This window comes from Colias philodice, chromosome 19, assembly GCF_061535455.1.
Source record: "Colias philodice isolate Cphi_HAF_F1 chromosome 19, ilColPhil1 Martin Lab GWU primary, whole genome shotgun sequence".
NCBI classification, from domain to species: Eukaryota; Metazoa; Arthropoda; class Insecta; order Lepidoptera; family Pieridae; genus Colias; species Colias philodice.
In genome coordinates this window covers 2,191,576-2,209,655 of record NC_143104.1, presented here as the reverse complement: position 1 = coordinate 2,209,655, position 18,080 = coordinate 2,191,576, and the positions used below count along the sequence as shown (strand labels likewise).

At 31.8% G+C, this 18,080-nt stretch overlaps 2 protein-coding genes across 2 annotated transcripts in view; both read right to left on the bottom strand.

Annotated features, from left to right (window-relative positions):
- The window catches only part of LOC149479801 (basement membrane-specific heparan sulfate proteoglycan core protein-like), a 101,234-nt gene that overhangs the window by 39,334 nt on the left and 43,820 nt on the right, over nt 1-18,080 (bottom strand). The gene's annotated exons all lie outside the window — the stretch shown is intronic.
- On the bottom strand, nt 14,167-14,742 carry LOC149479802 (uncharacterized). The gene has a single exon (XM_089707638.1). It carries the CDS (start codon nt 14,740-14,742, stop codon nt 14,167-14,169), a length of 576 nt encoding a protein of 191 aa, XP_089563764.1.

The window sequence follows — 18,080 nt, the reverse complement described above, 5'->3', positions numbered from 1 at the left end:
AATAATATTATTCACACACTCAATCCCGTTTAGATACGACAATATTACCATAACTTATTGCAATATACGATTATGGCCGATGCCGTAACTCCAAAGGGTCGTAGATTATTTAAAGTTTATTATTGAACAAAAGCTACGTATTTCGAACATGGTTAGGTTACTGCATTACATTATTAAAGTAGGTACTTGTTAATTGATATAAATCTAATAATTATATTTTAAAGTGAAACTTTTATTACATCGTCTCAAACTTTTTGGTCTGTGTAGCGCATGTCGCGTGTATCCGGTCGGCTGCCGAGTAGGTATACCTACTCGGCAACCGCGATACACGCGACATGCGCTACACAAAGCAGTGTTCGGAACCGTTCGAACAGTTTCACTTTTACCGTGGTTTCATAAAACTGTGTGGTTTTTTTATTGCCAAGGCTAGATACCTATTTTGTAAAATGTCAGGAAAATTATGCAAAAAGGTACTAAAAATGGGAATCTTACAGCTACTTTTATGTTAAGTGTAACCGCAGCACTTTCTGAAATTTTCAATTATACTAACCGAGCCATTTTGAACTATAAATAGTGACACTAAATGCTAATACCACACCTTATACGGTTAAAGCTTCTAGAAAATTCTTTTCGTATACCACTCTTTTTAGCTACACGGCACGGCACCTAGAGCAGGCTCCAAGGAGATGTTCGTTTGCAAAAATAGCGGACCTAAATCTGACTTCTGATATATATTGTATAGATCCCAGACATCCTATAGACAGATGTTGCCAACCAGTTTTGTGGTCCCCCTCCCCGCACCCCGGTAATTAAATATGGCATACAAAGAAAAAAATAAAAATTTATTTATATATCTCTCTCTATAAATCCATGATTAAATACACCTATAATATCGCATTAAAGCTTCTAGAAAATGTTCTTCCTTGTTTGTAAAGGAATTTGTACTCTATATTTATCTTTATAGGAATACTTATTCCACCTACCGTTTAGCTGCACATTAAGAAAATCTACTATTCTGATAGCCACGAACCAGCTGGATTATCGCTACTAAGCTGAAACTCTGCAACTAGTCGTATCACGCCACCGCAGGACTTAATCGTCTGCCCGCAAATACCTTGGCTCTGGTTGCGTTGTTTAAACGGTAATGTCACTTACAATTTGGTAATTAGGTATTACATACATTGTTAGAACTACTATTCTTACTAACATAAGATAATATGTGAAAGGGTAGAAATTAAAGAATTTAAAACTGATTTTAAACGCGATTTATTCATTACTAACTGTGATCCATGGTTTTACCTGTAGTGCTCCGCTCCTGTTGGTCTTAGCTTGATGATATAATTTAGCCAGCCTTCCTCAATGTGCTTTCTAACGACGAAATAATTGTTCAAATCCAGTAGTTCCTGAAATCGCGTTCGCGCTAATCTCGGGAACTACGGGTCCGATTTGAAAAATTATTTCGGTGGTAGATAGCACATTTATCGAGGAATGCCATAGGCTATATATCATCTCGCTAAAACCAACAGCCGCGAAGCACAGCTAGTTATACTATATAGAGCAAAATATATGAAGAAAACTAGCCAACTATAATAAATCATTATTGTCGAAATATAACGGACAAAATAAAGTGTACAGTAAAAACCCTCAAACTAATAATGTAAACTTTTCATTAAACTTAAAACAATATTACACCTATAAAGTTATTTCCTGGACGTAACATTTTTCTCATTAAAACGTTATGGATCATAACAAGATAATTAAACTGGACTTAATACTATCATATGAGACGTTTATGAACTATTTTTATAGCCAGTATATGGAGCTAGTATGATATTTAGTGCAAGTGGATTATTTAACAATTTAGCTAGTTATTGTGTGGGTGTAAACATTTGATAAATGAATTTATATACAAACTAGCTTTCCGACCGCGGCTCGCTCGCTTGGTCTAAAACTTAACAGTTCAAATACTAAAGAACCTACCATACCTACTCCAGAACCACTATCTATTAAAAAACCCCAAACAAAAAACTCACAATTTTAAAGATCTAAGCAGACATATGAAAAGCGGAAACCCACTTCGTTTTATACTATGTTGTGATTATGTTAAGCTCAAAGACCAAAAATGCTAAAAAAAACCTTTTGTTTTGTGGTTACCGCAAAAGAGCCAAAACGCACAGAACGCGTGGCATTTCTTCATTGCATTCAAGGCCTAGGCGCTTTATTAAACGGCACCCTATCCCAAACTGCCTTCAGCAACTATAAAATATGTGTATACATCTACTGCATGTATACAAACAGTACATGTTATTCATTAACGAAACTATTTGTATCCGAATTTTTCAATTGAGTCTGCTTTGAATTCGTCATCCAACGTCATGCTGTCAAAAGCTGTAACTAACGAATTTTTCAACAAAAATGTAGGTAACAAAAGATACTTTCAAATACTGGAAAATATACTGAGAATCTTATTTAATTGACATAGCGTTGAACAATGTTTTGTTGCAATATTTTGATATAGAACGTGAATTACTTTTTTAGTTGAAAAAATTGTTTTATTGAAAAAAATAAAAATAAAAACAACATCTTATGAAAAAGATGGGAGTTGGAAATATTATATTTTCACAGCTGTCAACAGTCATGGTTGATATATCTTATCTAGATATATCAACCATGACTCTACATCTATTATCTTAATATTATAATATATAAAATTCTAGTGTCAGTAACCAAACTCCTCCGATACGGCTGGACCGATGATTTTTTTGTGCAATAGGCACAAAAAAAATTATAGGTAAGTAGAGGTAGTTTTTCAGAATCGGCCAAAATCTATTTTTCATACCCTTAATTGTTAAGAGTAAGGGCAGAACAACGTTTGCCGGGACAGCTAGTAATTATAATCCCTACTATATTATTATTATTATGTTTCTCATCTCCATAATACTCGGGTACGACCAGAAGGACGGTACCCGGTCTTTTGGAAGGCTTACGTGGGGACACGGATCCTACACGCAGAGGCCCTTTTGAGAGTTTTAATGTGTTAATTATTATTAATTAATATTATAAATGCGAAAGTAACTCTGTCTGCTACGCTTTCCCGCTTAAACCTCTCAACAGATTTTGATGAAATTTGGCCCAGACAATCTTTAGACCCTTTTATTGCGAAATAATATGTACCACGGGCGTAGCCGGGGCGGACCGTTAGTAGGAAATAAATAAACTATTTCAAAGAGCCAGTAATACACTACGGCATTTAATTTCTTTATTGTATCGATTTCCATTTTATTTCACTCATGACCTTATATTTGCTGAATACAACGTCTATGTATCGTGTTTATTTCACCAATTTTTCTTGAACCTTGTCTAATAATATCGATTGATAGTTCTTCAAAGACAAGGACCTTCAAAGGCCTAAGATTGAGGTTGTGATATCTCTTTATTGAGGAATTGATGTCAAGACGATTATTACTTTTGTAGTGTATAAAAGTGTTTTATTATTATATTTATTTTTGTATTGAAGGTGAATTTGTTCGCGTTATATAGTAAGTACTGTTTTGGGTGACAGAATATTGTATTTTTAAGATTTCCTGAATAATTCATTATTCAGCTACTTAATTATGACACTGCAATCAAAATTAGTGCATCCGTTTTAAACAAAAGTAAACAAAAAAAGTTAAATCACTGATGAATAGGGAATATTTGGTTTTTGTTAATGTTAAATTTAAAACAAAAACCACTTGTCCGATTAAAAAAATATTTAACCGTTACTAAACTACATTGTTACCAAGGAACATAGGATATTTTATCCCGGATCAACGCAGACGAAGCCAGGACAAGCGGCTAGTTAAACATAATACGAAAGTTCACACAATCAACAGTCAACTACGACTAAAATACAATATTTCAAATGGAGTTTCATCGCATTGTAATGTTAGTTTTTAACTGCAATTTTAACAGAATGGTACAAAACTTTTCCCATTGTAGTGTATAAGATAAATCACAAAATTTCCAGACAAAACCGTTTGTAAAGCTATTGTTTCAAATGCTTAACTTTTTCCGTGTGGTTTTGTGAACAATGATAAATTGGTGCCTGAGTATGAGTGCAATATTATATTAGTCTATTGTATATTAGGTATTTTATTTTATGATAATAATAAAGAATGTTACAAAATTGTAAATGATGTTGCCGAGACGATTTTACATACCTACTCAGGATTTAAAACTCGAATTTAAACTAATTAATAATATTGTCATTATATTATAATAAGTAAAAGTTTAAATTTACAAAGTTTTAAACTACTACAGATAAATTTGATTGTGACTTTTTATAAACAATAAAAATTAATATTTCGGAAAAAGTCAATAATTAAATAATAAGTTAAATAGCTTTATATAATACCAATATTCGACAACAAAATTTATAACGTCGTTACCATAAAATTTACTATTAAAATTACATATTAAAATCGTGTAAACTTGTTCAGGGTGATGGAAAATGTCCTATATTTTTCGTTGTCTCTTGTAATTAATTAAAGTAAACACAATTTACATACTATCCTTACCTCGGAGAATATAATAGGTCTTGAGGCGAAATATTGGCTCGTATAGTGAAATTATTAACTGAATATTTATAAAATAAAGACTTCAACAGATTTTAGTGAATAAATCGCGTTTAAAATCCGTTAAAAAGCCTTTAATTTCGTTATAGAGATATTTTATTCAAACATTATATTATTGAAATAATCAATGAAAAAGTAAAAGAAATTCGGGTTATTTCCACCGTTTTAAATGAAGGACGGTTGAACGGACGTTAATGGTTTTGGGTTCTTTGGTTCGTTCGTTTTCTCTTGGATTTGGAAAATAGCTCTAAAAATTAGTAAAATGTTTAAAAATAAGTCTACTCTTGTTTTAAAATCTCTATGTTTTATACTATTTATCATTTCTTCATGATATTTAATGTAACTGTATTTTAATGATGAATCCAGGCGGATTTATAATACTTAGTAGGTATTTTTTTTTTAATTTTATTCATAAAAGGTACCTTACAGCTGTTGATAAGATAAATTATTATACTAATTACATATAAAAACGCAAATTACAAGGCACACCGATAATAGTAAAATTGTGTGACAAAAAACGGCAAACTACAAGGTACAATAATTGTTTTCTTTTACTTTAACAAAAAATACAATTATTCTTGATGAAACACAAAACTTGAATGAATTAAATGTGACTTCTCGTGAACAAGCAATATCAACAATATAACATTAAAGTTGAGAAAAACAGAAATGAAATTGAGCCTGATAAGGTGACTATGTGAGAGAATGAGTGGATGGAGTGTTATTTATAATTTGAAGAATTGCACTTTTAAATCTAGGGCGTGATAAACTAAATATATCAGCTGAGCAAAATTTATTATTATATACTTCAGGGACTCTGAAATATGGAGAATTTTTAAGATAGTTTGTAGACGTTGACGGCACTAAGAACAAATTTTTTTGTCGAGTGCCTTGACTTGGAACCCGAAAGTTTAAAGGATTCAAAATAGAGATACAGTCAAATTTATTATTTAGAATATCAAACAAGAACATAACGTCGATTAGATCTCTTCTATTCGATAATGCGTTAATATTATAATGTAGACAAGCCTGCTCATAGCTTACAGGGAAATGTTTGGATTTAAAATTTAATTTCTTAAAAAATATTTTTTGTATCTTTTCTAGCCTATCGATATTTTTGTTTGATTTAAAAAAAAATCTTGAAACTCCGAAAAGTTTTTCGGGCATTCTTTATTTTTTTCTATCATTAAACTTTAAGGAATCTGACCAGACTAGTCAATAGTAAATTACATTCACAATAAAACTATCAAAACCATTAATATAATTTTAATAGAGAAACTATGAATTCAACAATTAAACACTCAAACGACGCACTTTCAATCACCAAATAAATACCAAAACCAAGCGTTTAGGATTCATAAACTTCGTATAATTCATAGATATATGTATTGTAGGGGTTTTTTATGATCCATAAAACCGGTGCCATCCGGGGACTGTCCCGGATCTATATGACGTATGTGTACTTATCTAGGTAGTAAATCTTTGAAAGAAATATTTATTCGACTCTAAGACAATAAAATGTAGTGTGAGTCGTTCATTGCTGTTATACTTTGTGTGCTGATTTTTTGTGAGTAGGCTCTTTCCAATATTATTAAATACTAGTAATTGTTCACCAAACCATTTTCGATCGACCAATTAATTTATGAGTTAATTAATTTAGTATAAGATATTGCATTTGTTTAGCTACTATTAAGTATTCTGTGCCTATGTTAAAAAAAATTTGGAAAATCCAAAAGTGCACGCCTCATAATTTTTTTTTAATAAATATTTATTAATTATTATTTTTGTTTATTTAATAACAATTAAACCACATCGAATCAGACCCTGAAAAATGAAAGGGTTCTATTCCTGAGCATACTCAAGCGTAAGAGAAAAAAAAAGACTCGATTAGTAAAGTATTTCGGTCGCTATCGTGTTAACAAGAAAAAGGATCCGCACATACAGACACACGGACGTCCAAGACAGAACTTTTTTAAACTGTTTTTTAACTAGTTTAAATAACAAAAATGACATCAAAAATATCATGAACGTTAAAAATAGTGTTTTTTCTTAATATGTGTGTGTATGTATTATCTTACAAGTGCAATGTATGATACATAAAGACATTTTAAGTTTGAAAAATCAGATGTTTTGCGCGAAGTGACAGTAGTACCACAGTAGTATTACCATTATTTCCTACAGTAAGGAATCGCCTTTGATGTCGCGCGATGCCGCCGCCAGCGTAGGTAATGACGCTGCCACACGAAAATACGCTAGGGTTGCAAGAAATGGGAAATAAAACAATTGTGATTATTAATATTATGATGAAATCTTTATTCATATGTACATTCAAAATAATTGCGATTATTAAATCTGATGTAATTATTTGTTCATAAATATATAATTACAGATATTGCACTGCTAAATATTATTTACGTGGACACTTTATTTTTGGATGTTCTTAATTGTATATTATAACATTTAACTAAGTAATGCATTCGCATTGGGATGTACAATCTGATTAGAAAATAATGAGGACAACATATATACATAGCTTTGATTTTAATTCAACAGATACAATTAATACAATCTTTCTGAAATATTGTTTCCTTCTGGGATTTCAATGTAGATTTACATCCGTAAACCGAACAGTTTGTGCGCGCCATAATAGAATATGTAAGTACCTATGTATAATAAAATTATTACACAAAAAATACGACTGCGTCGTCCTTTCGCGCTAGGTAAAGCAAACTAAGCGTGTTTGCTTTACGCGGCCCGCGTCGCCCGACCCCCGCCAGTTCCCCTCCGTTTCTCTGCACAAGTACATTCGTCGCACTACTGTAGGAAATAATGGTAATACTGTGGTAGTACCCACCTCAACGCTTCGCTTATGAGGCGTGCAATTAAAGATATACACCAATTTAAACGAAAATGAACCTTATTGCGTATAAATTCACATGGAATCAAAATTCTACATTCCCGTGGTGTTTATTGGCAAAACGTTACATAGATTGACGGTCCAATTAAGGCGAGAGCAATTAACGACCTAATTATATAATTAATTAATGATTAAATTTAAATATCAAGTAAATGAAAGGAAAAGTTAATCGATTGAAGTTGTTATGAAGGCATAATTTTAGATAAGGATAGTTATTGTTACAAAGTAATAGGTACAAGTGGATAAAATTTATCTCAAGAAATGTACTAAAACTGTGATTGTAGCTATTACATACTAAATACTCAACTGAACTCTGTTCCTTTGCAACTTCGTTAAAATTCTAATTTTTAATATTAGAAAGATACTGATTAGGTACATTAATAGATATATCAAAACATGCAAAGTACAGAACATTTTATGTTAAAATACGAACTTTATTTCGTTGATAAACTAGCGTAATTTTCAAACTAAAATACCTACAACGCTATTACAAGAAACACTCAAGCACTTTTATACACAAACATTTTAGGTTTAAATTGAGCCAAAAACTTAGTCAAAAGCGGAACTTACAAAGCCTCAGAAATCTGGAGCATTTCTAGTGGTACTTGGCGAAACAGCTAGGTAATCAAAGGTTTAGCACAATTCATGCAGTATGCAGCAGGTCATGAATAGTCGGTGCCTAATGAAGTCTGGAGTAACATAACGTATAGAATCGATGACAAGACAATCTTGGGAGAATTATATGATTGATTGTGAAATAGAATAGGTAGGTGTGATTAAATAAATAAGTAAATTGTAGTGTAAATTTCTTGTATTTATGTATAAGTAAAATGGAAGTACATTTGTAAAATGGAGCTACATCTGCCAACAAACTGTTTTACAGTTTGGCAGAGTATTGTGATAATATGTATAATATGTGTCTTTGGTTCTGAAATGAAAATAAATAAATAAATGAAAATAAAATTATTATCACACACATCAGATTATTTATTTCTTTTTCATTATGTAAATTATGACACACTATTGTTTGTAATAATTTACATAATGAAAAAGAAATAAATAGAAAAATTTGTTTTGACAGAAACTGTTTTTCACAATAAAAAACATCCCAACACACATGTAACGACAACACATGGCGTTGACTTCATTTCAACCACAAAACAGAAAAATATTTTTTCTGTATGTAATGTGATTTCATAAATTATATTTGCAATGATATTCGTAGGATTACTATCGTTTTAAGTAACATTACCTATATAATAATGATAATTTAAAGTCTAAAAAAAAGCACTACATTATTTACGTATAAGTATCTTGTTGGAGAATTTATTTTTAATAGTTTTAAATTTATTATATAAACATAGTACGTATATCATCTACATAATATATGACATTTCATATTATGTAGATAATAAACGTAGCTAACGTAAGCCATTGCTTATAGCCATAAGGCCGCCCACTGTATGCCGATTGTATCTTTTATTTTGTGTCGCCTTCATTTTGTATTTCCTATACAGTGAAGAATAAATAAATAAATAAATATAACTTAGCCCGTATTTTATTTCAACAGTTACTTAAGATAACCTACCTATATCTATACCTACTAATATTATAAAGAGGACAGGTTTGTATGTATGTATGTATGTATTGTTTTCACGCATAAACTACTGGATCGATTTTGATGAAATTTGGCACAGATAATCTTTAGACCCTGAGAAAGAACATAGGCTACATTTTATTGCGAAATATGTACCACGGGCAAAGCCGGGGCGGACCGCTAGTATTTTATACGTTTGAAATAGCTTACGTTTATTTACGAAAAATAGTCCCCAAAATAATGTACAACCCACATACTTACATATCAACTTACACATAGAACCATCAAAACATGTAAACCAGGGAGTCCATGCAATAAACTACATAATAAAGTATACTAATCTAATAAATTGCAACAATTTTCGTAATAACAATATCACTAAGAGCTATCCAAAAAGTTTGTCACGGACTAAGGGTAAAACGTGTCGTTCATATTACACAAAATTGCTACCGAATAAAGGTTTTCATGCAATTTTATAATACGCAATCTTCAAGGTCTTTTTGACCTGTGATTTAGTTTTACATTGAATTAAATTGTAGATATTTTGTTAACCTAGGATTAGAATAGTTTATGCTTGATTATCGGTTTGAAACCTATGTTTATTTCTTGTAACTTTAATGTAAAGGTAAGTTTCTCAAGTGAACATGAAATAAATAACCTAAGTTTAACCTAAAATTACATTCACGTACATTAACAATTATATTCACATTTTCTTCTCACTGAAAGACTAAAGGATCTGCCTTAAATCGAGGTAATGTAAACCGCGTATATTATAAGCGCAACTTTCTCCTAAATATTTTGAAGATTTATCAGAACATCTATACTAATATTATAAAGCTGAAGAGTTTGTTTGTTTAAACGCGCTAATCTCAGGAACTACTGGTCCGATTTGAAAAATACTTTCGGTGTTTGATAGCCCATTCGTCGAGGAAGGCATCGGCTATATATCATCACGCTAAGACCAAACGGAGCGCAGCTATTAAAGCATAAACTACACAACCAATTTGGATGAAATTTCATATACCCTCGATAGATTATTATGTTTTATTATAGATTGTTGTATGTAACTCCACACTAGGCTAACTGCTCTTATTATAATGCAACTTTACATCCTTCCTACTAATATTATAAATGCGAAAGTGTGTGAGGATGGATGTATGTGTATACATATATGTATGTTACCCTTTTACGCAAATACTACTGAACCGATAACAATGAAATTTAGCACACATATAGAGGGTAACTTGAATTAACACAAAGGATTTATCCCGGAAATTCCACGGGAACGGGAACTATACGGGTATTGAATATTTATTTGACACGGGCGAAAAGCTAGTTTACAATAAAACATTTTCTTATATACTTATTTTAATATACACAATGACTCTACCACAAACTGACAAAGGGAATTATTTGCTTACACGTACTCTATTTTTTCAACCTCGCTCTGCGACGTCTTATAAAAACAAGACTATAGAAATTGAATATTTTCTTTTCTCATGCCGAATGCATGGTGAATTTTTATGTTGTGGGAATATGAAGAAAAGGTATATTTTATTGTGAACGGTTGGATTGGCTTGATAGAAACGGATGATATTGTTTTATCGGATTCTATCATGTGTGTTATATGTAAAAACAAAAGCTATATTATTTGAAACTCACATAAAGATTGGATACTGTAACATGGCGTCGAAGTCTTTTAGATGTATAATAAAAAACCGGACCACGAAACACTTCAATAACTCACAAAGAAGACATTTAATATTTTTTTAAATAATCAGCATATACTGACAAATCGCTTAATTACATACAAAACAAAAGCTCTTATAATAAAATATACTAGCGATCCGCCCCGGCTTCGCCCGTTGTACATATTTACGTTTTCTCTACATAAGAACCATCCACGTACTTCAAGGAATATAATAAAAAAGAATTATCGAAATCGATCCACCCGTTTACGCGTGATGCCGTGGCTAAGGAAAACGGGTTTCATTTATATATATATATATATATATACTAGTGATCCGCCCCGGCTTCGCCCGTGGTACATATTTCGCAATAAAAGGCAGTCTATGTCCTTTCTCAGGTATCAAAATATCTACATACCAAATTTCATGCAAATTGGTTCAGTAGCTAAGGCGTGATTGAGTAACAGACAGACAGACAGAGTTACTTTCGCATTTATAATATTAGTATGGATGTATATAGATATAGCTCTTATTAAATATTAAAATCAAAAAATTACTAGAAGGTATACCTAGGTACATATTATATGAAATCCACATGCTCCAACATGCTCAGTCAATCATTTAGACATTTAAATTAAAGACTACATCGCGATCATAAAATATCAATAATTTATCAAAGAATTAGCTTCACCAAACGATACGTAGCATTTATGATAAAAGCCGTACCCTTTGGTAAAGTTAAACCAATAATCAAAAAGCACATCCAACTGAACCAAGCAATTATAGTAAATGAAGGATCCAACCTTTGACACTGTACAGTGTACAGCTATTATTCAGTTAGGTTTTGTCCACGTTCTAACGTTTCAGGTCTTTGTAAATTATAGATTTAACCTAGGGATCAAGTTGATTATTTTTACCTGTTTGTTGTGACTTGTGAGGTTTTTTGATGTTTTGAGATTGTGGTAATTTGTTGCGTCATAGTTTTTTTTCTTTTTTAATAAGTGTAGATTCTTTGATTAATATGACTAATTCTCTTTAACAATTAAGTACTGACGTAGATTGATGGTCATTATGATTATCTATTTAATAGTTTATAATAAAAAAAGTAAGCGGATTTATGCATTCGAAGACCGATTCGAATAACCAGTAAATAGAGTATTTATCTTTTCATAATATATCTTCGCATTTAAAACAAAAAACTTGAATAAAATTTTATGTTCTTATCTCTAGTTCCGTACAAATAAAATATAAAAGAAAAAACAACATCATGTAACTAAATTCAGAAACAACAGACGCCGTGTAAATTAATCTATTGTTCGAATTGAAAGGCTAACTCCATTTAAATTCAAATTTGAACTAAATTCTCTAAACACAACGACTATTTGCGAAACGCTGAAAGAAAAATATATTCGTATATCGAATAGAACGCAATCTAAATTAATTTAACGGTTCACGCCTGATGGCTGACAAACAAATAAATATAGTATGAAAACGCAAAAAACAATGGCTGGTCGATAGGTTTTACTATCGCAGAGCAGTGTTTGAGTTTAATGGAGCTTGAGTTTGAAGCTCCATTAAACTCAAACTCAAACATTCATTTATTCAATTAGACTACTATTTAGTAGCACTTTCGAATCGTCATTATATAGCATTTTTTACATTTACCACCGATTCGGAAAGCAGTATCTATGGAGAAGAATCGGCAAGAAACTCCATAGTTGCTCTTTTAAATAATGTCAATAAATTTACATAATATGTAACTTATATCTAACTACATAATATGCCAAAGACTTGACCTATAGTTATTTTGGCACGAAATTGTAAAAATATAATCATACAAATTCGTAACTGAATACTAAAAATATATTATCACGAGCAAAAGCTCTAAAACGTTATCTTTTACTAAAAAAACATAAACTTGACAACTATAAAAAAATAGTTTTGCAATTATATTGAAAATAAAACATACAATCATACATAGAAACAATATGCATCACATATTTCCATAATAACCAAACAACATGACATGTCTATATCAAATCAAAAGCACCCCACAAAACCTAAGAAATGACGTCATCAACCCAAATTGAGACACATTCATAACAAAATTACACGAAGTACCTGCGTGATAGTGAAATTTTACAACCAAAGAATTATAGAACAACAATTATAGAGATTGCTAAACTTCCTAAGTACCGCTTGTAACCGTTAAACTAAAATTAGGTTAGTTACCTGTACGAGTTAGCAGTTTGTTGAGCCTTTTTCTGGTGTTAGAACTCTTGATAGTGTTAATTTGATTGTTACTAGAAATACACTAGAAAAATAGAACGATAATTGTTTTCGTTTACACATTTTGTTTGCTTTAATACATGTATTAATCCGGAAAAATATAATAAAATTGGTTGATCAGGTAAGTTACGATGACTGAATTAGATTCATCCAATGTAAAATATTATAATTTCTATCATAATATTATGAAGAAACTAACTGAAGTCTGCGGTTTCACGCGCGTGATATTCGAGTAAAATGTACCCATGTGATGTTACAGTAAAGTTTTAAAGTAACATATATTCATCACGAACTTAATAATAGCTGTGCCACGATTAAAAGCAAGTATTTCTATAGCTCATGTGTTTATCTGGTCAAGCATTAACACACAAAGTCATCAAAATCAGAATTATTTTACACAGAAACTACAGAGTTTTTGCTTAAAATAATAATAGACACACATCCATATCTTTAATGACTTTCACGTTTATAATAATACTAGCTAAAAAACCCGGCTTCGCCCGGGAGTTGATATGAGATGACGTGGTAGAGTCGAAATAAAAAAAATAAACTATGACGTAAAAAGTAAAAAAAAAATTTATTGAAAACGTTTTCTCATTATTTACAATACTTGTTTATAAACAACATTTTTCATTTTATTGTCCGGAGTATATATACATAAATTTTTCGGATTTCCTACTCTTGAAGCAAGCTACATATAGCTGACCGTGAGAGAAGCAGGATTCTTTGAGGTTAATGCCACAATATTTTAAAGTTTGTCCTTGCGCTTTGTTAATTGTAAAACTAAAGGTTAATTTTATTGGAAACTACAGTCTTTTAAATTGAAATGGCAATTCCGAAGAGATCAGTGGTATTCTAGGTATAAATACTGTCTGTCCTTTGGTCTTTCCAGAAATAAGTTCAGCTTCAATGATATTATTCGATAGCTGTTTTACGATCATTCTAGTTCCATTACATAATTTTGGGGAGTTGAGATTTCTGAGTAGTATGATTGGAGTTCCAATTTTCAGACGAAGGCAGTGTAATGGCATTCCTGGTACTTGTAAAGAGTTTAGAAATTCAGTGAGGACTGAGGAAGTTGACACTTTCTTCAATAGATACCATCGTGTCGATCGATTTATATATTTTCTCTTCATCAGGTATTTTCTTCAGAATATTAAAATTGATATCGTCAACAATATTATTTTTAGTGGCCAAAATTGCTCTTTGAAATAACCACTCTGCATTAGTATAGTTCTGAATAATATTTGGATAAATTTTGTCGATTAGTTCGTCTTCAGTAGTGGCTATATTACAGAAATCACTGTTAAGTTCAATGAGGCCGGTCGTTTGGTCAGTAGGATATGTACCTTCGCCGATTTGTAAAAGTATTTTAGCAAATTGTGCTGTTGTTTCATCTCTTGATAATTCAACTCTCATGTTTTTTGTTAATTGCAGTATTTGGACTTGTAGCCAGAGATGTGATTTTTTCAAGCATGCATTGATATCGTCTTCTGATGTTGTCTTGGGAATAACTGGAAGTGTTTGTCGAAAATCTCCTGAGAGTATGAGTAGAGCTCCTCCCATTATTTCAGAGTTTTTTCGCAATTCTTGTAATGTTCTGTCCATGGCTTCTATAAATTTTTTATGGGCCATGGTGCATTCATCCCAGATGAAAATTTTAGCTTGGTTTAGAATTTACCACGTCCAGATTTTCCTGAAATTTTACATACCGGGAATTGTTGTTCGGCTATATTCAATGGTAGTTGTAAGGCAGAATGGGCAGATCGTCCTCCTTCCATAAGTGTGGCTGCAATGCCAGATGATGCTAGTGCCAGTGCGATGAGTTTTTTAGCACGTATTTCCGCCAGTATTAGATTTATGAGAAACGTTTTACCGGTGCCTCCTGGTGCGTCCAAGTAAATAATTCCACCAATATCGTTATTTATCCGGCTCATTATAACGTCGTAAACTTTTTTTTTATTGTCATTGAGAGTTGTGAGCATTGTATTCAAGTAGTTGATTGATGTTGTAACTTTTTTCCTTCATAATTTCGTAGTTTAGCACACTAAAAGCATTTCTTTGTGGTGCTGGCATTCCAAGTTCTACTTAGGCTTGATTATTTATTGCTAAACATTTATCTTCTAAGCGAATGAGTGTTTCATTGAAGATCTCGTCATTGAATTCTATAGTCAGTTCAGGATTAGCTTGTCGGACTTGGTACAATATATCATCACTCATACTCCTTTTGAAAAGGTCCCATAGCTGTTTTGGGTTTGATGGGTTACATGTTGTTAATATTATAAGGAAATTTCACGAAAAAAACCCACAAATAACTTATTTCTATTTCGTTTCAAAATCGAGAGTTAATTAAACACACTATTAAAAATACTCACACGTGATACTTCTAAATAAAGGCTCACAGATAACTTCTCTTATTTTCGTTTTGAAATCGCTCGTTTCGCTGTTCAAATTAAACTAACTCTGGTGAGCGACACCGGGCTCTTATATATTCAGAGAGCTAGGCTCTAGAATATTCGAGAAAATTTGAAAATATTTTCTCTCTCACACCTTCTAGAGTATTCTGGTCACTATCGTCCGCCATAATAAAAGGTTCTATAGCGGTAGCATTTGTACTAAAAGCGCGAAATTTTAAAACCTAAATTTTTTAAGGTTTTGAGAACTAATTTGGATAACTAAAATTATGTCGCTTTAACTCCAAAATATAAGTTAGCTAATGACGTACAAATACAGAAAATTTAATAACTTTATTATAGCAACAAACTAAATTTAAGACTTTATTGAAATTTGCTCGCAACGCTTTTGGAAATGCAACCCAAACAATCGTTGTCCTGAATGAAGTTCAAATATTCGATAACAGATGGCGCCACTATGTAGGGTTGGAAAGTTCCTTATATCTTTAGAAACACGCCCTTAGATTAAAACGGGAACTTTCTAGCTTCTGTAGCGGTAGCGTATGTAGTAAAGGCGCGAAATTTAAAAACCTAAATTTTTTAATATTTTGAGAATTAATTTGGATAACTAAAATTATGTCGCTTTAACTCCAAAATATACGTTAAATAATGACGTATAAATACACAAAATTTAAATTTAAGATTTTATTGAAATTGGAATTTTAAATTTCGCGCCACTACTACACATGCTGCAATGGCTCACAACTATGGAGACTACACACTATGTCTATTGGAGTGTAATATAGTCTCCGAAGTTCAAATATTCGATAACAGATGGCGCCACTGCACTTAATTTCCAAGTTGAAGGGTCGGAAAGTCCCTTATATCTTTAAAAACATGCCCTTTAGATTAAAACGGGAACTTTCTTGTTCGAGGGGGGATAAAGGGCTATCACACTACATAAGTCCCTTTATCGTGTCGGGACTCCTTTTTAAGTTTTATCGGCACGCACATTTTATCGACTTAGTTTTATTATATACTAGCGGTCCGCCCCGGCTTCGCCCGTGGTACATATTTACGTTTTCTCTACATAAAAACCATCCTCGTACTTCAAGGAATATAATAAAAAAAGAATTATCGAAATTGGTTCAGCCGTTCTCGAGTTATGCGCTTACCAACACATTTTGCGATTCATTTTTATATATAAAGATATAGATATAGATTAGTAAAAAAATAAATAAGATATAAGACACATTTTACTAAAAACAAAAGTTCCAAACACATTTATATCATGCAGAAAAAGTCAACTGTAGCCTGTCCTTACCAGCGGCTAACTTATCTAATTTATTAGGTCGCAATTTGTTGATTGAATACATCGCAATAAATGGATTACTCCAGTTTTTCGACAGTTGCCCTGACATTAGTGTCAGTTCTACTATTTTATACGATAACAATCTGGCACATCTTCGTACTGAAATAAATCACAATCACCAGAAAATGTAGACCTCTCAATTATATCGAAGCTCTAAGGTTACAGAGACCAGGTTAAACTGAATTTATATGTACGCTTATTCAATTTTAACAATGCTGTTCAAAGCTGAAATTTACTGCATTTATCCAGACGTATGAAGTTAATTTTAAGCAAAACAATAACATGACAAAAATTCCGCGAATCGTAGTTGAAATTCCGAATACAACGTTTTAAAACACTGTTTTATTTAGTTTTCCACGAAGGATACGTTTAACATAATAAATATTTTTGTTTATGTTTTATTTTATAACACAAGCGAAAGCTTAGTATGGGATCAGATCGTGCCGTGTGTGAAAATTGTCCCGAAATATTTATTTATTTATTTATTATATTGACTATGGTAAGAAGTATTTAAGTACAAAACGTCGGATAAAATTACAATGAATAAACACTTTAAAATCCTTTATGTACCTATCGTCTTTTTACACGCATTTAGTTTCCATTTTCCGTAACACGAACTCAAATGGGAGTTAAATCTGGCATTCGCCTTTTTTCTCCTAATAGCATATACCTTTGTATACATACGTATAGCTTTAAAAAACCAATCTTCGTCCTAAGCCCGCTTGTCAAGTCTAACCTATAATTAATCCTAAATTTGGTTCACAGTCTGCTGGTTGTCTCAACGTTTTCCACTAATTCCGAATGACATTGCTATTTACACATCTCTATTCTACTAGCTGTGCTCCGCGGTTTTACCCGCAGTGCTCCGCTCCTGTTGGTCTTAGCGAGATGATATATACCTATAGCCTTTCTCGATAATTGGGTTACACCGAAATAATTTTTCAAATCTGACCCTTAGTTCCCGAGATTAGCGCGTTCAAACAAACTCTTCAGCTTTATAATATAATTTGATTTCGGGTTCGTTAGACACCCCCGTTTATAGCATTGTAATTATTTAAGTATTATATACGCATTAGCTAGCAGTTTCAAGTTGTTCCGCTAAATTTTACAAAATTATTGCAGTTAGTTCGGTTAACATTGTTCTGCCAAGACTTATAAAAACTTTAACTTTAAATATTAACCATTTGTATTAATAAGCGTAGTATTTC